The 24,889-nt window shown below is 41.0% G+C and overlaps 2 protein-coding genes across 2 annotated transcripts in view; one reads left to right on the forward strand and one right to left on the reverse strand.

The window, feature by feature from the left end:
• The first annotated feature begins 4,018 nt into the window (after positions 1–4,018).
• Positions 4,019–24,889, forward strand: part of ALDH1L2 (aldehyde dehydrogenase 1 family member L2) — a 54,366-nt gene continuing 33,495 nt past the window's right edge. The window contains exons 1-8 of the mRNA XM_004743049.3: positions 4,019–4,195; positions 12,588–12,732; positions 16,691–16,925; positions 19,283–19,448; positions 21,605–21,706; positions 22,417–22,506; positions 23,286–23,420; positions 24,536–24,661. Coding sequence (XP_004743106.1) covers positions 4,148–4,195; positions 12,588–12,732; positions 16,691–16,925; positions 19,283–19,448; positions 21,605–21,706; positions 22,417–22,506; positions 23,286–23,420; positions 24,536–24,661 — 1,047 coding nt within the window. The 5' untranslated portion in view covers positions 4,019–4,147. The remainder of the gene's footprint in view (positions 4,196–12,587; positions 12,733–16,690; positions 16,926–19,282; positions 19,449–21,604; positions 21,707–22,416; positions 22,507–23,285; positions 23,421–24,535; positions 24,662–24,889) is intronic.
• On the reverse strand, positions 21,770–22,227 carry LOC101670480 (60S ribosomal protein L36a-like). The gene has a single exon (XM_004833869.2). It carries the CDS (start codon positions 22,176–22,178, stop codon positions 21,858–21,860), a length of 321 nt encoding a protein of 106 aa, XP_004833926.1. The 5' UTR covers positions 22,179–22,227; the 3' UTR covers positions 21,770–21,857.

The raw sequence follows: 24,889 nt of genomic DNA on the forward strand, positions 1-24,889 counted from the left end.
ACTGGGTGGCACAGTCGGTTAAGTGTCTGACTCTTGGTTTCAGATCAGGTCCTGATCTCAGAGTCATGAGAAGGGTCACTAAGTTGGACTCTGTGCTCAGCAAGGAGTCTGCTGGAGAGTCTCTCTCCCTGTTCCTCTGCCCCGCCAGCTCATTCTCCCTCTCTACCTCTCTCTCAAACAAATAAGTAAATCATAAAAAAAAAAATAAGTCAATCAATCAAACCCCCAGTAGTTTTTTTAAGAATGTAACAGAATCCAGATTATGAATTAACTTTTTTCCTTTCTTTTTTTGGGGGTGGGTGAACAATAAAATTTAATTAACCAAAACCTGACAAAATAGAAAGAAACAATAGATGTAATTATAGTTGGAAATCTTAATACTTCTCTCAATATTTCATATGACAAACAGAATATAAGAGAATAAAGAGTTGAACAATACTCAACCAACTTTCCTTAGATCATATTTACAAAACATTCTACACGACAACAGTAAAAGTAGACATTTTTTTCAAGTATACGAGGAAGGCCATTTTCTAGGTCATTAAACAAATTTTAATGCATTTGAATGGACTGAAATGTGATGATTATATTCTTTGACTGCAATGGAATCATATAGAAGTCAGTAACAGAAGAACTCTTCTTCTGTTCTGGAAAATCCCTAAACTTGAGCACAAGTCACCAGGGCATTGTGCAGAATGAAGAAAATCTACAAAGTTATATACTATGAGGTTCCATTCGTTTGATAGTCTTGAAAAGATAAAACCACAGTGACAGAGAACAGACAGATTCTCAAGGTGAGAAGGGTGGTTGGTTAGCCATGACTGCAAAGGGCCAAGGGAGTTTTGGGGTAGGGAATGGAATGGTTCTGTATCCTGACTACAGTATTATAGGAATCTTTATATACATTAAAACTCATAGAACCACACTGCAAAAATGAAATCAATTTAATTGTATGTTAATTTTAAAACATGTAGTGGTGGGATGGGCCTTCACATGTGTTTGGCTTCAGGACTCAAATGATTTCAGGTCTTGGATTTTCACTATTTCTTTTCTATCTCTTCAGCAATTTTTGCTACATTCTTTAGGACCCATAGGGTAGCTCTTGGTAGCTTCAGGTTCACCTTATCACAACACCAAAAGTGATGCAAATGGTACACTTAACTGAAAGTTTAAACAGAAGTCCTAGAATTAGATCTTGCTGGACTTCATTAGCCTTACTAGGATCTTGTGCATAATTTGAACCAATCATCATAATTAAGGGGATGGGAGAGATGTACTAATTGGCTTATTGTAGGTCATATGCCCCACCCCTGAATCCCAGGGGGATAAGGGGGAAAGAAAACTTCATAGGAACCACAAGGGGAGACAGGGGGAGAAGCAGATCTTCACATGGAAGGGAGGATACTATTATCCTGAGAGGTGGATTTTAGATGGTAGGTCAAAAAAGCAATACCTAGTTTGTACACCAGCCAGTCATTTGGTCATTTACAGTCAAGCAGATCACACTGTTGCTATTTGCCAAGTACTAGAGCAAATAATTATTTAGTTTTACAATAGTATGATTTTTTTTCTCTTTAGTATTTGAGTGGGTTTTAAAAAATCATCCTATCTGAATCTTTTTATTTTATGGCTCTCATAAGAATTTTGTTTTTGAAGCAATGACAATCTTTGCCTTTTAATTAAAGAGTTTAGCCCATTTTCATTTACTGCAATTACTGGTATATTTAGACTTAACCCTAACATTTTACTAATTTCATTTCGCCCCCCCTATCTATTCTGTTTCTTTCTCCCTTCTCGTCTTCTTTTCAACTGATTTTTAAAAATCATTCTACATATTACCTTGATAATTTTACACTCTGTTAACTTGGTAGTTATATATTGTCATTATGTACAGTCATTAGGGTTTTCTATATATAGTATCATATCATCTACAAATAGTGACTGTTTTACTTCTTCCATACCAATTTGGATGCCTTTTATTTCTTCTTCTTGTCTGATTACTGCACCTTGGACTTCCAGTAGTATGCTGAATGAAAGTGAGGAGAGTGGACACCCTTGTCTTATTCCTTATCCTAGAGGAAAAGCTTAGAGTTTTTCACCATTGAGTATAATGTTAGTTATGAGCTTTTTTATATATATGACCTTTATTGTATTGAGGTATAATCCCTCTACACCCACTTTGTTGAAAGTTTTTGTCCTGAGTGGATGCTGTGTTTTGTCAAATGCTTTTTCTGCATCTATTTGAGAAGATTGTGTGGTTTTTATCCTTACTCCTGTTAATGTGATGTATTACATTAATTGATTTGCAAATATTGAACCACCCTTGCAGCCCTTGAATAAAACCCATTTAACCATGCTGAATGATTTTTTTAAGATATTGTTGAATTTGGCCTGCTAATATTTTGTTGAGGATTTTTGCATCTATGTTCATTAGAGATATTGGCCTGTAATTTTCTTCACTTGTCATGTCTTGGTCTGGTTTTGGTATCAGGGTAATTCTGGGCTCATAGAATGAATCTGGAAGTGGTTTCCTGCCTCAGATTCTCTCAACTTTTTGTTAGGGAGACACAAAAATGACTTTATTTCACCTTCATTTTTGCTGTGTCTAGAAATCTAGGTTGGCAGGGCTTTTCTGTTTGTCAAACTTGAATGGCCTCTGGTCTAACCACTAGTTATCAAGAGAACAATATCTTTAATTCTCACAGAAGAAAATCTTAGACATCATTAATATTTCATTATATGTGGATAGACATAAGGTCTACATATCCTGAAGTTGGGAGTTGGAGAATATAACTATGGAACCCCTACTCAGAAAAAAAAAAAACACACTTCTTGCCCACCTCTCCCAGTATACACAGATCACAACAAAAAAATGATTATCAGCATTTGGAAGCTTAAAGAAAGCTAGCCAAAAGTCACAAAATGCTCTCAGGGAAATGGGTTGAATTGGCAAAGGGCAATTTCCAGAGCAAAACTCTATGTTTGCTGCCATTCTCCAGGCTTTAAGGATTTATTTTCTCTCTCCTTTTTAAACACATTCATTTATTCATTCATTCTCTTTCAACAAGTACTTTTTGAGCTCTGCTAAGTGCTAGATATTGTAAATCCTGATAAATTAGACATGGACTCAACCTGCAAGAAGCTTCCAGTAGAGCAGATGATAGGTACACAAACACCAATAAGAGAATGAGATGTCAGAAGAGATGCATAGTCAAAAATCTTTCTCGTTTCAGAGGAGTGAAAGATTACTTAGGGGAAATAAGGAGGTTAAGGGAGGAGAAAATCAGGAAAAATGCCTCCAGGAGGCGGCCCTTGAGTTATACCTTAAAAGAAGGAATCTGGTCATGCTGAGATGTGACAAATGACAGATGATAAGCTTTTCAGGGAGCCATTGTCCAGGGAGGAATCAGCATATACTATAGAGTTAAGCTAAATTACATGTGCAAAGGAGCAGCAAGAAAATGAGAAAGGGAAAAAAAAAAAAAAAAAAGCCAAATTGCTAATGACCTTGAATGCCAGGCTAAGGAGTTCTGTTTGCAACTAGCGCTTAGCTAAAGCATGTCTGAGCATTCTTTCTAGAGAGATAAGGGGAAAGGGTGGGTATCTATCTGTCTGTCATCTATTGGGGACCAGCTCTGTGCCAGGCACTTTGCCAAGTGCTTTATACACAGTCTTTCTTAAAATCCTTTTATTAGCTTACAAGATAGGTATCAGGATCCTACATAGCCAGGTGTCTCCACCCTTATCTTTCGTATCTTTGCCTCCTCAGGGCGATGTTATGGCCATGACTTGGGATGTCAAATCCACCATTAATAAGGCAAATCCCTCTCTGCCTCACAGGGTCTGAGTAACTGGTAGAAGACCCCCAGCTGCTAAGAACCCGGGCGGAGCCTGGAAGCCGCCCCTCCCGCGAGGTACTAGCGTGCCTCCGAAGTGGGGCCCCGCCCAGTCGCAGGGGATTGGCCATCCGAGCCCGGCCAGCTGAGAAGGCGGGGCCGTGCCAGTCGAGGGGGCGGGCCGTGGGCGGGTCCCGAGACTCGCGGACCCAGCGAGTCGCGACTGCCGCCGCGGGGCACCCAGAGGCTGCAGGCCGCGTCCAGGCTGAGCCCTCGCTGTCGCGCGGCCCGCCCGAGGGCTCCCTTCCAGCATGCTGTGGAGAGGCAGCCAGGCGCTCCGGCGCTTCTCCACCGGCCAGGTGAGTCCGGCCCGGACGGGCTTCCTGGCTGTCACCCGGGGCTGTTTTCCAGACCCCGGGGCCGGAGGGCCAGTCGGCGGGGCTGGGGGCGGGCACGGCGTTGAGACTTGGCTGAAAGCCAAGACAGCGTTTTTAAAACTGGGAGACTGCAGAGAAGGATCCGGAGAGGGTCTTGGGTAAGGCTTGTCAGGCGGGCCTTTGTCTTGTCGGGGAACGGGGCTGAGGATGCGGCTTTTGACATCTACGGACGGTCTGGCTGGGGTTGACAGGGTGGGAACAGCCACTTGGCAGCGGGGACGGAGTCAGCTTCCTTTCTTGTTTTTCATTTCAATCATGAGATCCCTGGTCTGGAGATGGAGCCGAAGTACAGGACCGAGGAGGGAGAGTAGTGTTCAAGTCAGCCGGGTCCTTCTGGGCGGCCTAAGAGGTGTGAGCGCTCCAGACTGGCATTCAGGGCCCATTCAGATAGTGGCCCTCGGAGCTGGTGGCTGCAGGCTCATTTTTCTTGAGCTGCAGGCGGCAAGATTGCTAGGATTGCCCAGCGCTGCAGAAGCAACCACGCTGGAACACTATTTAACTGTAGCCTAGGAACGGAGCAGTAGCCCAGCCCAACGCCTTGGAATTGCATCAGCTCCTCCAGAAATGGAAAGAGAGCAGACACGTTGCATATGGCCCGGGAAGAGATGCCTCGCTGCATCTAAGCAGACTCAAAGCTGTTTAGGGAAGGAAAAACAATCCATCTCACGTACATTATCTCTTTTATAGGAAGTCGATGCTTTCTGGGCTGTGAAGGAATTTGCTTTTCGGTTCCTCTTCTTTGCAAAGGTCCCATGTGCATGTATACATATCCAGATGTAAAAAAAATCTTGAAGGCAGGGAGAAGTCTTGAATAGCACCAAAAACCAGCCGAGTGGTGCATACATGGAAAAAGCTTTTGTTTCCCAGGCAATCCCAAATAATGAGCATTCACTCTACCCCCATCCAGTCCTAGTTATTTGGGGAGTAGTCACCTTTTTTAAAAAATAAGGAAGACAAGAGCTGCTCTTAATGAACTTTTGCTTGCTCTGGACTCCTCCTCAGCTTTCTCCTGCCACGTGGCATCTGGGAATCTGGGGAGGATGGCACAGAGACAAGCGCTTGTGCTTTCCTGTTTTATTGGCCTCCTCTATCAACACCTTTCATTGACTTGCCTTTTTTGGAGGGCAGAAGGGATTCTTGAAGAATGCAAAGATGGCAATAGCGGGCTGTACATAAGATTTCAGTAACCAAAGTTGAACATGCCGGTTGGCAAATGATAGAGACAAAAACATGCATGTGGGGAAGCACCAAGCATGGTCAGGGGTCAGGGGTCAGGGGTCTGAGTCTGACTGTACCCAGAAGTTCATGTGAAGAGCAATGACATTTGACTGGGAAGAAGACAGGTTTTCCTATGGCCAAAAGGAAGATGTGGAATGACAAGTGGAGTGCTTGGGATATTTTACTCCATAGAAAATGGGGAGCCATTCTTTGGATGGAATTCTATAAGAATTGTTCAGAATCAAACATGGCTGGTGGGAGCATAAAATGGTACAGCCATTTTGGAAAACTGGCTATTTTTTTTTATAAAATTAGACATACACCTATGATATGACCCAGCAATGGCACTCCTAGGTATTTACCCAAATACCTATTTATGAATGTCTACAGTAGCTTTATTATTAGCAAAAACTGGAAACAACTTAAATGTCCTTCATTTAGTGACAGGATAGACAGTGGATAAATCCATCCACATGAGGGAGTCGTACTCAAACAAAAGAGGAGTGAACTACTGATAGACACAACCACATAAATAAAACTCAAATACAGTTGCTAAGTGTATGAAGACAGACACAAAGGGCTATGTATTATAGGATTCGGATTACCTGACATTTTAGAAAGAGTCAAACTATAGTGATAGAAAAAAGTGTTATCAGGAGCTGGTGCTAGAGGAAGAATTGACTATAAGAGATTATCTTGCAAAGAACATGAAGGAATTTTGGGAGGTGATGGAACTGTCCTTTGTGTTGATTCTAACAGTGGTTAGGTGACTGGGTGTCTGTCAAACCTCACAGAACTATACACTGACAAGGGTGTATTTTACTGTGTGTTAATTATACCTTCATCTTTAAAAAGGAAAAAAAATTACACAGTATTTTTGAGTTTGGTACTAAAGCAGAATGAAAAAAAAAAAACCTTCTTAGAACCTAGCAAAATCCAACAGGAAAACTAGTTTATAACACTTCCTGACAGAATCGATTTTTCCATTCCCTGTCTTTAAGAAATGGACTTAGAAATATGTAATGATTTCAGCTTAATGACATGGCTGGATCTTTTTAACCACTGCAACTATAAATAATAAAACCCTTTGTCTATTAGTTATTACCATACACGTCCAATATCTTGCCTGATTCATCGCCTCTTGACTTCTCCCCGTGGTGGGTGTTATTTGGCCTTCATATTTATTTGGCACTGTTACTCAACTTCCTCTACCAGTGTCTGGAACAAGTCTGGGTGCTGGTTCTGGGTTCGTAGCCTGGTTTCAGAACTTGAGGTTACCTTATGACCCAAATCAAGAGTCTGGACCCATCCCTGCTTCTTGGAACCAAGGACTGGCTTTATACCCTAGCTCTAGCAACCACATCCTTGTTTCTGAATTACCCAACCCCCTGCTTTGGTGTCTAGTTTGTTTTTAAGACCTTCCAATTCAACTTCAAACCCTCTTTAATTGTGTATTATGTACTGAGCATTTGTTCTAAATCCTGAGGATATGATTAATAAATAATAATAATAATAGCATTGATAAAGCACTTAGTATGTACCAGGTGCTAATTTAAATGCTTTACATATATACTCACCAGCTTAAAATCTCAATGAAGTAGGTACTATTATTATGCCCACTTTACAGATAAAGTAACTGAGACCCAGAGAAGTTAAATAACCTTTTTAGAGTCTCATGGCCAGAAAGAACAAAACAATAAACAAGAAACAGTCCCTGCTTTAAAAAAAAAAAAAAGTTCATAGACATCCTTATTTTAAAAATCTGTTATCCTTTTTGTGATTAAAAAAAAATGTTGGCCAGATATCCCAGAAAGTCCTCATGGATACATTCTTTATATGATTATGCAATAGGAAAATCAAGTTGCACAAATTTGCCCTTTATGGTGTGTCATGAGTTCTGTTTGAATCTTACACAGATTTACATCTGTTTCCTCTATTAGTCTGAGGGTTTGTTACAGTAAGTAACATGGGCTTTTACACTATTTCAAGCTACATCCTGTCAATATATGGAGGCGGATTATTAGATAGGCTTTTTATTTTCACTATCTGCTCAATTCTCAAACACTAGAGGGATGCCCATCTGAACTTAATTCATGCCTCACCTGAGTGTGTGTCAACATAGAAGTAAGACAATGTCATTCTCCTGCTTAAAGTCGTTCAGTGGATCTCACTGTCTTCACAATAAGGTCCAAATTATTTGGTATAGACAAGACTCTCCCCAGTTTGTCTTTTGACTGTCCCTAGAGTGTCACTTGCCTTCACTCTCCACTTTCCAATATTGAACCCAGTTTGCTCACTTACTCATTTCTTTCTAAATGCTGCCCCCTCTGCCTGAAGTTTCCCAAGGACCTCTCATAATCCCCACCATTCTCTTGGACAACCCCTAAATGAGTGCTCTAAGATTCCGTTATGGAGTTCTCTTCTTGGGAAGTCTACTAGGCTTCCACACCCACACTATGCTCTCCTGTCCTAGCACTATGATGTCAGTATGTCCTTATTTGTGTGTCTTTCGTGCTAACTGGTAAACTCCTAAGCACAGGGACCACTCCTCTTTGTGCTTTGACTGTTGCGATCCCAAAGAAAAATGCCCACAGAAGCCAAACAGGGGAAACAAATGAAGGATTTGACCGAAATAGAAGGAAAGGTCATGTCCAGCCAGAGGAATGGGGGTAGCCTCTGCTCAGCTCTAGCTGACTGTTGCTACGTGGAAACATAGACCATGGTTGACAAACCTCCTGATTTCTAAAAAGAAGTCAGAAATTCAGCCTGCTAAGTGAAGCTTCCAAAACATTATCACAGCTTTTTGACAAATGCTCTGTGGGCCAAATAAAACATTCTTGCTGGCACCTGATTTGCAGTCTCCCCCATCCTCTGGGCCCAGAGTATGCTAAATACTCAAAACATGCTTAGTTGAGTACCTCCTACACACTGTCAGGCATGATTTGGGGCACCGTGTGCCAAAGGCTCCTCGCCTTTCTCTGAAGTGTTAGGCACTTCGCTTTCTCTGAAAAATTGACTTTGTTTTATTCTTTTATGAAAAGTCTCTTCATGAAAAACTGTCAGGTCTCACAATTCCTGATGGGGATTATACCCCCAACTGTTCTATTACGGTAACATTTGCTTCACAAAAGCACTTTGGATCAGGGCAAACTGGTAGCACTGAATCTTTAAGTCTTCTATAGAAAATCATGTGGTTTTTGTTTGGATTTTAATCCAAACAACAGTTTGGATTAAACAGTTAGTTTGCTTCCTAAAGGATTCCACCAGGGTGTGGATAGCCTGGGAATGAAACATTGAATAGTTTAAAAAAAAAAAAAAAAAAAAAAAAAAAAAAAAAAAAAAAAAATCTGGGGGTGCCTAGGTGGCTCAGTCCATAGAACCTTGACTCTTGATCTCCAGGTTGTGAGTTCAAGCCCCATGTTGGGTGTAGAGATTACTGAAAAATAAAGTCTTTTTAAAAAAAGGAAAAGGAAAAGTTCTGTTGCCTGCCATAGGATTTTCCAAGGCAGAATGTCATCAGCAGAGAACCCCAAGATAATAGCACTTACCACCCAGATTTTGAAATGCTGTGGGTCATTTTATGCCCCCACCTTGTTCTTGCTCACCAATATAGCAGGCACTTAAGTGTGCCTCAAAGAATGTTCTTTGTCACCAGACCTACCCCACAAATGAATGGTGCCATCCCTCCTGTCAGGACCACCAGGGTATTTCTTTAGAAAGTCTAAAGATGGAGCTATTTGCCACAATTCACCATCAACCTATTGCCATATTTTTCTTTATTAAGGGGGGCGGGACAGACCTTCAACATAGGAAAGCCATTGAAGCTTATCCACCGAAGTGAGCAGATTTGGGTTTGACTTCTGTCTCTGCCCCTCGTTAGCAGTTTACTTGACTCCTTGGAGCCTTGTGTATTCTCATCAACAAAAACAATTCCTGTGAGTCCTAGAGACATATGATAACTAGTTGATATGTTTTTTTTAAATTAATGAACAGAGCTCAGTGCCGTGCGGGGCTTATAGCACATTTCTAGCAGGAGAGATCCATCATCACCATTTTTTTATTTACCCAGGTATTACCTATGGTATTATTATGAATAATAATAATAGTTAACATTTGTTGAGCATTCCCTACTGCCACACATTGCCCTAATGCATTACCTGCTTTATCCTGATAAAGCCATTTATAGCAACCTTATGAAATCGATACTTTTATTTTTCAGATTTAAATTGATGAGACCCAGCTCAAAATCAAAGGGTCTGTGTTACGAGAAAATAATGGATACTAATAACGGGGTTGAATCTGAAGGCTGTCATTTAGTAGCTGTTTGACTCCAGGCTGTGTGTTATCTTCTCTCTGTTTTAATTTCTCCATTTACAAAGTGGCTTCAGAATGCTTGTCTCAGCAGTCATTGGGCAATCAAAATGAGGAAATATATATGAAATGCCTGGCACATACTAGGGTCTCGTTCAAATATTTGCTATCACTTCCAGCCCTGCTTCTTGACCCAGACTCCCCCAGGGCAGAACCTTTTAGGGTAGCGGGTAGGCACATGCTCTCCATGCATCAGAGAGTCTCTGACTCGAGTGTGCCTCTGAGTCAATGGGAAGCTTGTTAAAACACAACTTCCTAGGCCCAGGATTCAGTAGATCTGGGACGGGGCCCAGGGACCCACACTTTCAGCACATTCTCCCTGCTGATTCCGCCAGCATTGCAATCAGTCCTAAGATCATAGCTGGAGAAATAAGACCGAGGTAGGGTACCCCAGTCTGGTTTTCTGGAATTAGGCTAACTCCCTGTAAACACACTTAATAATCCTAAAATCTGAGCGTTTCTGTGTTGGAAACTCACCTCTGTAGCTTAGCTTTAGCATGAAGCTCAGAAAGTGTCTCAATGAATGCAGAATTTCCAAAGATACTGACATTTCTCCTAATGCTGTCTTTCTAAGGGAATGTTGAACCTGGAATTGAACTCTTCGTAACATTTCCTTTGAGTCAGCCCAGCCTCTTAGCTCTTTTGCATCCTAAGAGTAGTATTTTAGAGGTCTTAAAATATCTGGTGTTGGTCGCAGTGTGAGGTAAAGCCAGATTTTTAAGATAGCCAACAGGTCAGTTCTGTTTAAAGCAACATTAATGATAAGATTTGGAGGTAGAATATTTATGGCACATTTTGATGTTTTGATAAGAATAGATGAAATAATCATGTATTATCTATAGGCAAGCTGTGCTATTGTTAAAGAGTTAATCTGTTTGCTTAAAAATATTTGTTAGATGTTGAGGCTCTAGGCTCTTTGAGGATAGAAACTTTGGCCCTGGAAAAGAATTTTTTTAACTAAAACCTTAATTGTTTTGTTATGTACGAGTTTTTGCGTTCGAGAGACCACCAAGGAGCCAAGCACCAATGCAATCACACGAGGGTTTATTTGACAAGCTTAAGCTTGGGCCCAAGTATACTTGGACCCCGAACCAGATTACAGTCAGAGTTTTTAAAGGCAGAGTAGGGGTGGACTCAGCAGTGGATGAGGACAAAGGGGATGATGTTAGTCTCTAAGGAATTTTGGAAGCAAGGTCTCCAGGACCTTGAGGGGATAGCTATTGTTGGGAGAAAGGTTATTTATTACCAATAATAAAAATCTTCTCATGAGACCCTTTAGATGTATATCAGTGGGCCATATGCTTGGGAATGATTCTCGACACTCTCTTGGAGGTTTAGAGATAAAAGTTTCCTAAAGGAATTGTTAAAGTAGACTTACAGGATCCTGGTTGGACCTGTTGGAGTAGGGGGTCAGTCAGGCTAGGATTGTCCTTAGCAAAACCTCAAGGTGAGGACAGACAGAACTGGATTTAAATCCCACCTCTCCTTCCTTTTGCTAGTATGACTGTGAAGATACAGTTGATGTTTCTAAGCCTTGGTTTATTCATTCATAAAACAGTGTAAAATGGGAGATAATAAAATGTGATAGTTGCAGTGATTAAATGAAATGAAATGATGTGCAGGCCTTAATTCTGTATCTGAAACCTGTGGGACCAAATATGTTTTAGGGTTCAGAATTATCCACATGTTGGAAAATTAACATGGTACATAGATCGTACATTCCATACAATTCACAGTAAGGTCTGGAATAGCATCTGTAACCAAACACATTGATCTTTCTGTAGCAATACATATAAATATTCATATGGTCCTTATAAATACTACAAATAAAGACTATAAATAGCAGTATGTCGGTCCAGGTCACGTTTGAAGCCAAAGGACTCTGCATAAACTTACAAGAAACCTATAAGGATGATAAAGAACATCCTGTTAGAGCATTCCACGTTTTGAGGGTGAATGGATTTGGGTCACTTATCAAGGATTTTGGAATTCTGGACCATACGAAGAAACACAAAACTGTGGCAAAACCTCTAAGACGTTATTGAAGCTTTTACTTAAACAGTACTTTGTGTCAGACACTGCACTAAACTTATTATTGCCTAATAAGTCTACTTCAATCAAGATTGTGTGAGGTTGGCGTTATTATTCCCATTTTATGGGTGAGGGAAAACAGGCAACAGAAATTGGTCACTTGCTTAAAGCCACATGACTAAACAAGAGTGGCACTAGATTTTAACTTCAGGTAGTCTAGCTCTAGGGTCTGCTTGTGACCCCTGTGTTCTAGACCACATGTTAGCTCTTGGCCTCTTTTGGAAATTAAGAGATGAGTTTAGCTCATAAAATCATCATCATGCTGATGCAGATCTTGCTCAGAGTTAAACTCCTTTTAAATATGAGACTTACACTTGTTAATGTCTGGCTTCATTTCAGCAAGGAGTTGGAATGACTTGTAAAATATATGCCATCCCAATGATTATGATGAATAACTGGGAGAATTAGAGCAAAGGAGAAAAGAGGAATTCTTCCGTGTGAAATTATTTTCACTACTAACTATGTATAATCCAGCCTGGGTCCAGTGTATGTCAATACAAATTTTATTTTGTAGATCTTTGAGGTGTTTTTTTTTTTTGTCCTCAAGTCATCTTGTATTGTTGGGAAAAGAGTGTTTATCATCCATATGTCTTCTATCCATGCCAATATCTGCCATTGTTGGATTGTTTCATAGGTTTATTTCAAAAACAAGCTGAAGTTGGCACTTATCGGTCAGAGCCTCTTTGGACAGGAAGTCTACAACCACCTCTGCAAAGAGGGCCACCGTGTTGTAGGCGTGTTCACTGTTCCAGACAAGGATGGAAAAGCTGACCCGCTGGGTGAGTATATCTTGGAACTACTGGATCAAGGACTCTGCACCAACCCAGCAAGCACAGGCCCCAGTTCAGACCCCTTACCCCTCATTAGTATTTCTACACTTCTTCGCCACAGGCTCCAAAGACCCAGACTACTGACCTCCCCTCTGGGTTCTGCAACATCCACTCCACCTGTTGGAAGCCTTCTCAAGCTAAGTCTATTTGCATGATAGAATAGACTCAATTCTCCCTTCTCCATGGACCCCAAGAAAAGATGCATGGCCCCATTGTACTAAGAGTTTCTCCACTTACTTCCATGGTAATCACCAGGTCCATCAGAGGAATTTCCACACATATGCTTTTTCTGAACTACACTTGCAACTTTACAAGGGTGTTTGGAACATCTAGAATAATGTCTGATTCAGGGGTGCCAGTGGAAATGAAGGGAGGGCCACATCTAAGAATAGAAATTGATGTGGGGTCATAAAGAATGCATTCATGTCAGAAATTAGAGCTGTGGCTGCTTGGCTGTTAAGGGAAGGTTAAAGAAGATAGCCATCCTCAAAGCAAACCTGCAGTGGGATTCTGATTTGCAAGCTAACCAGCTGACCCTTGAACAATGCAGGGGTTTGAGGCAATGACCTCCTACACAGTCTAAAATCCACATATAACTCTTGGCTCCCCCGAAACTTAACTACTAATAGCCTACTGTTGACCAGAGGGAAGTCTTACCAATAACATAAGCAATTTATTACCACATTTTGGTATGTTATATGTATTACATAGTGTATTCTTACAAGAAAGTAAGTTAGAGAAAAGAAAATGTTATTTTAAAAAATCATAAGGAAGAGAAAATACATTTACAGTACTATATCCAAAAAACTTCACATGTAAGCGGACCCACATTGTTCAAACCTGTATTTTCAAGAATCAACTATAGTTATGTGTGTAAGACACAGAGATAGAAACAGTCTACAAACTGTATGGACAGGGAATAAGTGAGCAACCAGATATCTTGGCTTTTGAATGAGATCTTCATAAATCACTGGCATAATATGATAGATTGGTTGGAAAACAGCGATCTGTAATATCCCTTATATTTTATCCTTTTTTTTTTTTCTCAGAAGCAGCAGTTCTGAGGTTTATTCTAACCTTACTATTTTATTTTATTTTTTTAAGATTTTATTTATTTATTTGACAGAGAGATCACAAGTAGGCAGAGAGGCAGGCAGAGAAAGAGGGGAAAGCAGACTCCCTGCTGAGCAGAGAACCCAATGCGGGGCTTGATCCCAGGATCCTGAGATCATGACCCGAGCCAAAGGCAGAGGCTCAACCCACTGAGCCACCCAGGTGCCCCTCTTCTTACTATTTTTAAAACGATTGTATTTTAACACTGTTCTTCAAGAGTCAAGCTAAAAAAGTTGGGTTAAGAGCACATACACACATATGAACCTAATCACTTGATTTAGAAATTATGCTTGTTTCAGAAAAAGGTTATCCCAACCAGGGGAATTCTGAGGGAATCTGCCTCATCTATTTAGACCTGGCTCCACAGGCTAAAGGGGACAAGTTCCTATGACTGAGATTATCTGTGCTATTATTATCTATTCCCACAGCTTTGTATGGGGATATTTGGGAGGACTCATTTTGGGATATCAGATTGGCTATTGAATCAGGGAAACCCCACATTTTGTATTAGCTTAAGGCTATTGAATCAGGGAAACCCCACATTTTGTATTAGCTTAAGTGACACAGAAGTCCATTTCTCAAGTCTGAGTTGGCCATTAGTGCTGTTGTGACCACTTTATGTTCATCATGATGCAGGCTCCTGCCCTTTTTCTTTCGTCCTTATCAATACTGGACTTCCATCTCATGGTCCAACATAGCTGCTTTAGCCCCAACTAACAAGTCTGCATTCTGGCAAGTGGAAAGGAAAGAGGGGAAGCAGAGCGCAAGCCTTTATTCAGGATATCATACAGAAGTTGCACATATTTGTCCTACTTGTATCCCACTGACTAGAACTCGGTCAGAGGCCAAATCTCTTTGCATAATAGACCGAGAAATGTAGATTTTTATTCAGAGCGTCTATGTGCTCTGCCAAAGTACAGGAATCTTTGCTAAAGAATGAAGGGGAACAACTAGCAGTCTCTGCCATGTGTATGACTTTCAGAATAAATGCAGGCATGTGACTCATAAAGTTCCTTCCAAAGGATGTCCGGGGAAATTAACTTTCCCTAGTGTCTGGTCCCAGGGCTGGGACCTCCTTTCCATTGGTCATGACCATCTGACTGCTGGCAATAACATAGGTAAGAAAAAAATACCAATATGTCTTGTAGAGCAGCCTGGGATGTGGTACATCATATAGTTAACAGTGTTTATTTGGGAGTCAAGGAACTAATTCTGCCTCTGCCACTTACTTGCTACATGATGATGGGCAAGCTACTAAAACTCACTAACCTTAGTTCAACAACACCCATCTTACACAGATTAGTTGAAATAACGTATATAGTGTGCTCAGCCCTGTGCCTAATTGATGAAAAGGGGTCAAAATGACAGTGGTTAACTATTCTTGTTTTCAGAATAGTCAACTAGAACAGCCAAAAATAGCCCTGGGGCAGCCACAAATCAGTATGGAAGGTGAATGCTGCAAGCCTATCTCAGTGGCATAGATTTTTAAAACAAAGACTTCTAAGTTTCTCAACCCATTTTTTTTCCAGTCTAAACTTGCACAATTTTCTCCCAATTTCATCTTTTTTTTTTACCATTTATTCATTTTCTTATCATCTGAAAATGAGTTGTTTATATATTTTTTAACATTTTATAAACATTCACATTTTGTACACATTATTTTTCTGGTCTCTCCCATTCTTCCAAGAGAATTGATCAAGGCATTGGCTTGATGGCCAGATTCCTTCAGGACTCATTGAGGATTTGGAATTTAAGCTTTCTAGTAGAGATTTAGGAATTTTGGAATTTAGATTTTTTGGAATTTAGATTAGATTTTGGAATTTAGGCTTTCTAGTGGAGCCATCATCCCATCTAAAGTCAGTGAAGGTTGATGATCCAATGGGGGAGGAAGGAAAGGGAGCCCAAAAATACAGATTAAAAAGCCTTACTTAAAGTTCTTAAAAATTGCCTAAAATATACTTGCTTTGTGTTGTTGGTAGAAAAATAAATATCTATGCTTAATATACATAAGGTATATAGTTAGTACAAGTGATATCTTATTGCAGAAAAAAATGAGCTAGTGCTGTCTGCACTTGGGAGGGCCATTCCTTTTCCACACAGAGGCAGATGGAGCCCTTCTTTTGGAAAGGACACTTTTTTGTGGGAAAGAGCCTTGGACCTTCTCCAGTATGGCAAAACCCTCACAAGGAGCATGTATTCTCCATTCTTGGCTTCTTTTGTCCACTAACTTATCTCATTGGTGAATTTGGGAGAAGGAACTAGACAAGGCCAGCTCAGCTCAAAAACTTTCTCTCTTTATTTTTTGGCATCTATCTGTTTGGCAGGGAGAATGTGTTCAGATCTATAGTTTGCCTTGTGTTGAAGGAGACTTCCCTCTAGGAAATAGCCTTGGGAAGGGGCTCATGGTTTTCCATCTGTGCCAGAGCCCGAATGCTCATGTGCCAGCACTTGACTCCATATTCTTTATATGGCTATATCTGTAATAAAAGTATAATTTTTTCCCTATAAAACAAAAAAGCTTCAGTTAAAATTTTAAAATGTTATCTAGCTACAAACTTCTGAGTATGAATATATTATGCCTCAAGTCTATAGATAAAAGTCACATTAGGAAAATGGATGGATCATGATAAAATTGTAACAGGTCAAATTCTGATCTCAATCTAAATTGCCCTTCACCATGTTTTACTTGTAAATGTTTCTCGAAGCTGCAAAACTGTAATGTGTGAATCCATAGCCATATTAACTTATGGCCATTTTTTATTTTAATAAAAATAACTTTCTCTTTCATGCCCAGCTCTAGCTGCAGAGAAAGATGGGACCCCTGTTTTCAAGTTCCCCAGATGGAGAGTCAAGGGCAAGACCATCAGGGAGGTGGCAGAAGCCTACAAATCTGTGGGTGCTGAGCTCAACGTGCTACCCTTCTGCACACAGTTTATCCCCATGGATATAATTGACAGCCCGAAGCACGGTTCTATCATATATCACCCTTCCATCCTTCCCAGGCACAGAGGAGCCTCTGCTATCAACTGGTGAGAATTTTCTTAATTCTAGAGAAGATAGGCATATTTCTATGGCTTTTAATCTTTCTGTTTTTAATGTAGGGTATGCTTGAGCAATTGTGAGGCCCTGCCTGATTGCTACTCCTGCATGAACTCCCCCTGAGACTTAGCAGTATTCCGTGGGCTAGACAGCATTTTCAAGGTCAGTCTGTGGAGTACTGACTCCATTAGAGATAGCTAGGTAATTCAGACAGGTTTGGTTTCTGCTGGATTTCTTGATCACGGGACTTCTGAGAACCTTTTAGAGGTGCTGTAGTGAGAGCATCATAATCTCCAAGAGGGAATCTGAGTACACAGTGCTCCCAAACTTATTTGACCTTAGAACTTTTTTTGCCTAGAGCATCTCAAGTACATTTCAAGGAATGCCGAGCTACCTGAATTCTCTTCTTCGTTCTCTCTTCTCCTCTTCAACTTTAACGTTCTTGAGGGAAGGGACTATGGTCTAACGTTTTTATTGCTGCAGGTACACTGTAAGTCCTAAATACCACAGGTATGCTTTTCTACCTTCTCTCCTTTCCCTATACATCACCCTGATATCGCTCAGTGTCCAGTTGTTAAATGGGCAGAAAATTACACTTAGTTTAAATGTGGTGAATGACATTTCATTGTATTTGGCATGAATCAATTTCTTTTTTGCCCCTGTAATGGTACTGTATGGTTTTCTTTGCACTTAAACTTGTATTTTTTTTTCTCATTTCGCATTGTTTCCACATGCAGAGCAACTGGATCAAAGTGTATGAATGTTTTGGGGCACCTCGGTGGCTCAGTCATTTAAGCGTCTGCCTTTGGCTCAGGTCATGATCCCAGGGTCCTGGGATCGAGCCCCACATCTGGCTCCTTGCTTAGAGGGGAGCCTGCTTCTCCCTCTTCCTCTTCCCCTCCCCCCTTCTCATACTCTCTCTCTCTCACACACTTTCTCACTCAAATAAATAAATAAAATCTAAAACAAACAAAGAACAAAATATATGAATGTTTTCAAGCCTCTTGATAACATAATGCCAATAAATTCCTCAATATTTCTGAGAAGAGTGATTGATTAATAGGTCTTGCTAGATTAGTAGCTCCAAGATTTAAAAGTTATTTAGGTCATGAGCATGTATGATGTATTACTTCATACTCTCTTGATACTACCTGAGCCTCTGATATGCTTTTATCTGATATGTCTACATATTCAGCTCATTGTTTGTATTATAAGCTCTTATGGGGCAACATTTTCTCTTAGGCTAAGCTTTTTTCCCCCCAAGATTTTATTTATTTACTTATTTATTTGTTTGAGAGAGAGATTGTGTGTGCATATACCCTTGGTGGGGGGGGGAAGGAGGTGGCAGAGGGGAGAGAGAGGAACAGGAGAAGGGAGAGACAAGAGAGAGGACCTCAGATCTCAAGCAGACTCCTGGCTGAGCACTGAGCCCTCTACCTGGGGCTCGATTTCAGGATCCTGAGATCATGACCAGAGCCAAAAACCGAAATCAGATGCTCAACCGACTGAGCCACCCAGGCACCCCTAGGCAAAGCTTTATAAAGCATGAATACAAGGAACACAATATACAAAGACTAATTCAACCATCTTTTACTATAATTTACCTAGACAGTCTACAGCTAATTCTAGCGCTGACTTACATCCAAATGACATAACCTAGATAAATAGTTATGAGAACCAATAAGTTCTCCTCCACTGAGCATCCTCTCCTTTATCTTCCATTATCTCATTCTGCCTAACATAGGGTCAAGTACAATGTAGGAATTGGTCCCAGGTGGGCAAAGTTGCTTGATGCCACAGCAGAAAGCTGACAACTGGAAGATAATGAGTGGCAGTAATGACAGATCCTAGTGCCCTTTTGAGTAGACTACAAGTCGTTAGTGTGTATTAACAAGAAAGACTATAGCTATGTATAAAATAGCAGTGCCATCAAGTAGTGCTTTTTATGAATACTGACATCTCTTGACTATACTGCTCATTTCTCACAGTAGTTCCCTCACTGTCTACTTGCCACTAGAACTACCTTGCACTTTATTTATTTATTTTTTTTAGGAGAGAGAGGGAGAGAGAGCACACATGAGCTTGGGGAGTGGGGAGTTGGAAGTTGGGGGAAGGAGCAGAGGGAGAGGGTGAGAGGAAAATCTCAAGCAGGTTCCAAGCTCAGTGAGCCCGACAAGGCACTCAGTCTCCCGACCCTGAGATCATGACCTGAGCTAAAATCAAGAGTCGGCCACGTAGCTCACTGAGATACCCAGATGTCCCCACTCCCTTGCACTTTAATATCACTAATTCATCACTTTATGATACGTTAAATCACCATTGTAAGTTGAAGCTCTTCTTTTCACAGGACTCTAATTATGGGAGATAAGAAAGCTGGGTTTTCTGTTTTCTGGGCTGATGATGGTTTAGACACAGGACCCATCCTTCTTCAGAGGTCATGTGACGTCGAACCCAACGATACAGTGGATGCCCTTTATAATCGGTTTCTTTTTCCTGAAGGAATCAAGGCCATGGTTAGTATATTTACACCATCCAGAAGAATTTAGCAAAGCTTTAACATTTTAGAAATATTTTTCTATTATTGAGAATTTTCTCATGTTGATTTTGACAAAAAGTATAAAACTGAAAACAAAATTAGATTTTATATTTGCCAATAGGATGGTATATTTAGGGTGGAAATCCGAACATTAAAATTTCTTAGCCTGGGGCGCCAGGGTGACTCAGTGGCTTAAGCCTCTGCCTTCAGCTCAGGTCATGATCTCAGGGTCCTGGGATCAAGTTCCCCATCAGGCTCTCTGCTTGGCAGGGAGCCTGCTTCCTCCTCTCTCTCTCTCTCTGCCTGCTTGTGATCTCACTGTGTCAAATAAATAAATAAAATCTTTAAAAAAAAATGTCTTAGCCTGTGAAGCTTGTTTTTCTGAGAACAGTGATCAGATGGATGAAGTTGGTTCATTTCTTGAAATGAACCAATAGTGAAACTGGTTCATTTCTTTTGCCAAATACTTGAATTGCCAACCCTGTTTGTATTAACTAATAGTAAAGAAGTGTACAGAATCTCAAGAAATTTTGCTGTGGACTTTGGGCTTCAAAAGTATTTGAACTCAGTCTGCATAACAGGGTGAAATTTGGCATTGCTTTAATTTTTTTTTTTATTCAGATGTGCTCTGGGCAAAACCTCAAAGCGTGTGCACCACAAAGTAAAAATATATTTTTAGCCTGTAAAAATATGGAAAGATAATTTCAGTGTCATTTAATGTTTTCTGAATTGGATATGGAAGAAGTAGCCACACGGAGATAGAAGCTAAGATGGTATAAATCAGCAGCTATTGATTCTGGAGAGAGGAGAGCCGTCTGTTTTGCGTCATTTAAAGGTTTTGAGAGTAGGGCTTTGATGTCAGAAAAAGATCAGAGTTCTCATTCTACTGCTTATCTGCTCTATGACAACAGACAAGTCACTTGGCTTCCTTCTGTGGATACTACCCAACTTATAAGGGCTGCTGAGAGATTAAGTAGCATTTGTGTAAAGCACTCAGCACATGGTAGGTGCTCAGAAATTATCATGGTTTCCTTCTGTGGATACTACCCAACTTATAAGGGCTGCTGAGAGATTAAGTAGCATTTGTGTAAAGCACTCGGCACATGGTAGGTGCTCAGAAATTATCATGACAGTCAAAATCACATTATGTGTGTTCAGTGGCATTTGCTCAAGCCCAGATCATGCATCTGATGATATCACAGGCTGAAGTGGTGATTGAAGGAGCTATGAACTGGCCCTGTGCTTAGGTTGCCCCTAAGCTCTTGGAGAGGTTGGTCAGCAGCTGTAAACACTGAGAGATCCGAGAATTCAAGCGCACGTAGGCCTCCCCATGAAAGAAAGAGGCTCTCAACTCAAGGCAAACATGAATCTGGCACAGAAAGAGTTCAGGACACATCCCAAAGGCAATTAAACTCATGCATAGATTTTAACTGTTTTGTCATTCCAGGTGTCCTGAGCTAGAAAGCAAGTCAAATTATTTAAATATAACAATGCATCACTTTCTAGAATCATCTTGATGAGTAGAAATCACTCACACGGACTTACCTTACAATCCGATTACTGAAATTCCCACTAGGTCACCAAGGAGAAGTTGAAATTTGTTTCAACAAGGCAGTCATTTTTGAGAGTAATAACTCAGTACTGGCAGTAGGTAAACTCGGATGCAGACTTTTCTTCTGACACCCAGTAGCTACCTCTGTGATCTTGAGCTAGTTGCTTCACTTTTCTAAGAATCAGTTTCCTCATCTGTAACGTTGGAATAATTATATCCACCTGGCAGGATTGGTGTGATGTCTGCAAAGGATATTTTATATAAAGTAGCTACCACATTGCCTGGGACACAGATGGAACTGAAGAAAAGGTAGTTATTGTCATAGTCTGATTCTCTGGACAGATTTATTTATTTACTTACTTATTTATTAAAGTTTTATTTATTTAAGTAATCTCTACACCCAGTGTGGAGCTTGAACTCACAACCCTGAGATCAAGAGTCGCATGCTCTTCTGTCTAAGCCAACCAGGAGCCCCTGGACAGATTTAAATGTAGCAATTCTATTTAGCATAAGGTTCAATTAAACAAACGATGCCATTATTGACCACTGGGCTGCGACACAGATCATGTTTTTGACTTTAGGTGGAAGCTGTCCAACTCATAGCTGATGGGAAAGCTCCTCGGATTCCCCAGCTGGAAGAAGGGGCAACATATGAAGGTATCCAGAAAAAGGAAAATGCTGAGGTATTTATATCAACTCAATAGCACACCTTAATGTTCTTGGCCCTTTACTTTTTTTTTTGGGGGGGGTAAAAATATGACTTTATTTTCATACGGGTAATTTTTCTACAGGGTCAACATTTTCTTCTCAAAAATAAAAGAAGAAACTCAAAGCTTAGAACTGGATCACTTGGCCCTTTCTCTTCTTATCTCCTCCCAGTTCAAAATGCTTGCATCTCTTAATGGCCAGCATCCTCTTGGACCTGCAGTTAGGTTCAACACATTCAAGCCTCAGCACAATCTTCTTTGTGGTTTTAGCCTTCTTCCGGAAAATTGGCTTTGTCTGCCCACCATAGCCACTCTGCTTCCGATCATAGCGCCTCTTTCCTTGGGCATAAAGGGAATCCTTGCCCTTCTTATACTGGGTCACTTTGTGAGGCTGATGCTTTCCACACTTCTTACAGAAAGTCCTTTGGGTTTTAGGAACGTTGACCATTTCTGCAGCAGCGCAGTCGGGAAACGGCAACTACGATCCTCGCCTCGCTCCACTCTCGCCTTGGCCCTTTACTTTTAAGTAGTTCCCAATGTACCATTTCCTGGCCGAAAGGTAGATCTCCAAGTCTCCCTGTTCTATTCTGCCCCAACCCTACTTGACCACTGACGGGGAGAAATGTTTCTATTACTTTTGACATTCATAGCAGTAGGAGTACAGCCTGTGCTTTTTGCTGTCCTAGATTTCTTGGGATCAATCAGCTGAAGTTTTACATAACTGGATCCGAGGTCATGATAAAGTCCCTGGAGCTTGGACAGAGATAAATGGACAGGTATGTTCTAGGGGACCAATTTTGTGTGTGTGTGTGTGTGTGTGTGTGTGTTACCTTTCTAAAAGGTATTACACATAGACCCACTTTTGCTAGGTAACCTGGGGCAGGTTACTTACCCATCGGGTTTCCTTATTGTAAATGGGACTAATAATAGTGCCTCTTGTATTGGTTATAGGTCACTGTGAAAACTAAATGGGTCAATGCATATTAATTCACTGAAGTACTTAGTCTCTGTATAAGTACTCAATAAATGTTAACTATCATAGTGCTCAATAAGTGATAGCTAATTGTCATAGAATTATAATCACAAATCAATTAGCATCACATTCTCTTGGTTAGTCTGAATCCAGTCCTGTTTCCACTAACTGACCCACAGACCACCCTGTATTTCCCACCAGTAATTGCACTGGACGTGAACAGTCCAGTGTTGGTCCCCATATCTGCTCTCGCTGACTCCCCAGCACCACCTTCACACCACTCTGAAAACCCTTGCTTCAGGCTCTGAAGTCTGCGAGAACTCTTTGTCTCATTCACCTTTGAATCAATGTGAATAGATGATAAAAGTCATCCGGATCTCTTCAGTAATATCTTCATAGATTATCTCTTAATTGTGTCATCCCTACAGATGCTTGATACCATTTCCCACATTGAGGTATTCCAATTTTATCATAAATGATAATCCCAGCTTGAGGTTGCTTACAAGACGTGCAGCTGGCACACGCCCCTGTCTGTAGGTGTAACTCCCTCCTCTCACAGTCTGGGTTTGGTCTCTCTCTTAGATGGTCACGTTCTACGGCTCATCATTATTGAAAAGCTCTGTCCCTCCTGGAGAACCACTGGAAATTAAAGGTGCCAAGAAGCCTGGTCTTGTTACCAAAAATGGACTTGTTCTTTTTGGTAATGATGGAAAAGCAGTGAGTGTTCAATACGGTCACCTACAAAGTAACGTTTTTGGTTTCCTTCTATAACCCCAACTGCTAAGGGAGTATCTTTCTCAAGATAATCTGGTTTCACAGTGCAATATGGGGGAGCTCTAGATATCTGTGCTCTGTTTCTGAGGCAGCTCAGGGTGCCAGGATGAGAACGAGGCTCCCTGGGATATGCCTCAAGGATGTGCATGGTCTGTTTTGTGATATAGTAGAAAGAGCTTGGAATTTAGTCAAGAAACATGATGAGAACCCTTCCTCTGCCACTTACCAGCTGAGGGGAGGGTGCTTCTCCCCTCTGAGTCTTCATTTCCCGGTCTGTAAAACAGAGTGTGGTCTCATAGGTCTGCCTTATCACTAGAGTCTGGTAGGATAAATAGGATGGATATGGGACTCTTCAGAGGCTCCTTGCCTTGCCCCTCATGCAGGTACCCCCTCACACTGCCTGTGCTTGGGAGCAGGGGCTCTTGGCTTCAGTGAACTCTTTGAAGAAAGCAAAGGGGAATTTGCAGCTTGCACATATATTCTGGTAGGCTGCACAGTCCAGCTAGTCCTGGGTTGTAACCCCAGCTCTGTGACTAACTAGTGGTGTGGCATTGGGCAAATTCCTTAACCTCATTGATCCTCCATTTCCTTATCAGGAACATGGGGATATAATGGTACCTGCTTCCACCAGGGTTTATGTGATTAAATAAGACACCTATGTATGCACATACCTATAGCACTGTGCCTGCAGCAGAGGATGACCATAAGAGAAGGAGAACGGATCGTTGGAGTAGTGGGAGGAGGAGGAGGAGTTATAAAGGGCTTTAGTCTAAATATATACATCCAAGTGTCCATTTTGTCAGAAGCTAATTATCCATTTCGAGATGTATATCTACCCCTAGACTTCACTTGTTCCTTTCTGCTGTCATTAGTAAAATACCACTTCTGTCCTTTTACACATAATGGTGAGTGCTTTCAATCCACATTTTTGTATTTGTATTTGCCAAATACGCTGATCTTTGTATTCCTAAAATATGTGACACTCCTTCTCTCACCGACCTCACTTTTGAATTGTCCTAATCTTCCATCCTTTGGCTTGTTGTGTTGCTATTTTGTAGCTGATGGTGAGAAGTCTGCAGTTTGAAGATGGAAGAATGATTCCTGCTTCTCAGTACTTTTCAGCCGGGGAGACATCCGTGGTAGAACTTACCCCCGAAGAGGTGAAGGTGGCAGGGACCATCAAGGTGAACATGTGATGTCTTTAATGTTTCTCTGACCTTGAAACTGCAGCAGTTATGTAACTGAACCCTCGGTCTTCAGAATAGTGAGCCCACGCTGTCTTGCCTCTTTTTTGTAGTAGCTGCAGTAGGAAGTCGACTCCAAAATTTGTAGGCAAATTTATTTCTCATTCATAAAATGTTGTAAGGCAGTTTCAGGTCTACATGGGGGTGAAGGGTAAAGCTGGAATGTAA

This window comes from Mustela putorius, unplaced genomic scaffold (assembly GCF_011764305.1).
Source record: "Mustela putorius furo isolate JIRA1106 unplaced genomic scaffold, ASM1176430v1.1 tig00000788_pilon_pilon_pilon, whole genome shotgun sequence".
Classification (NCBI taxonomy): domain Eukaryota; kingdom Metazoa; phylum Chordata; class Mammalia; order Carnivora; family Mustelidae; genus Mustela; species Mustela putorius.

Bases quoted from the DNA above. Each gene is read 5' to 3' on its own strand.
- LOC101670480 (XM_004833869.2), bottom strand. From the start codon at position 22,178: ATGGTCAACGTTCCTAAAACCCAAAGGACTTTCTGTAAGAAGTGTGGA.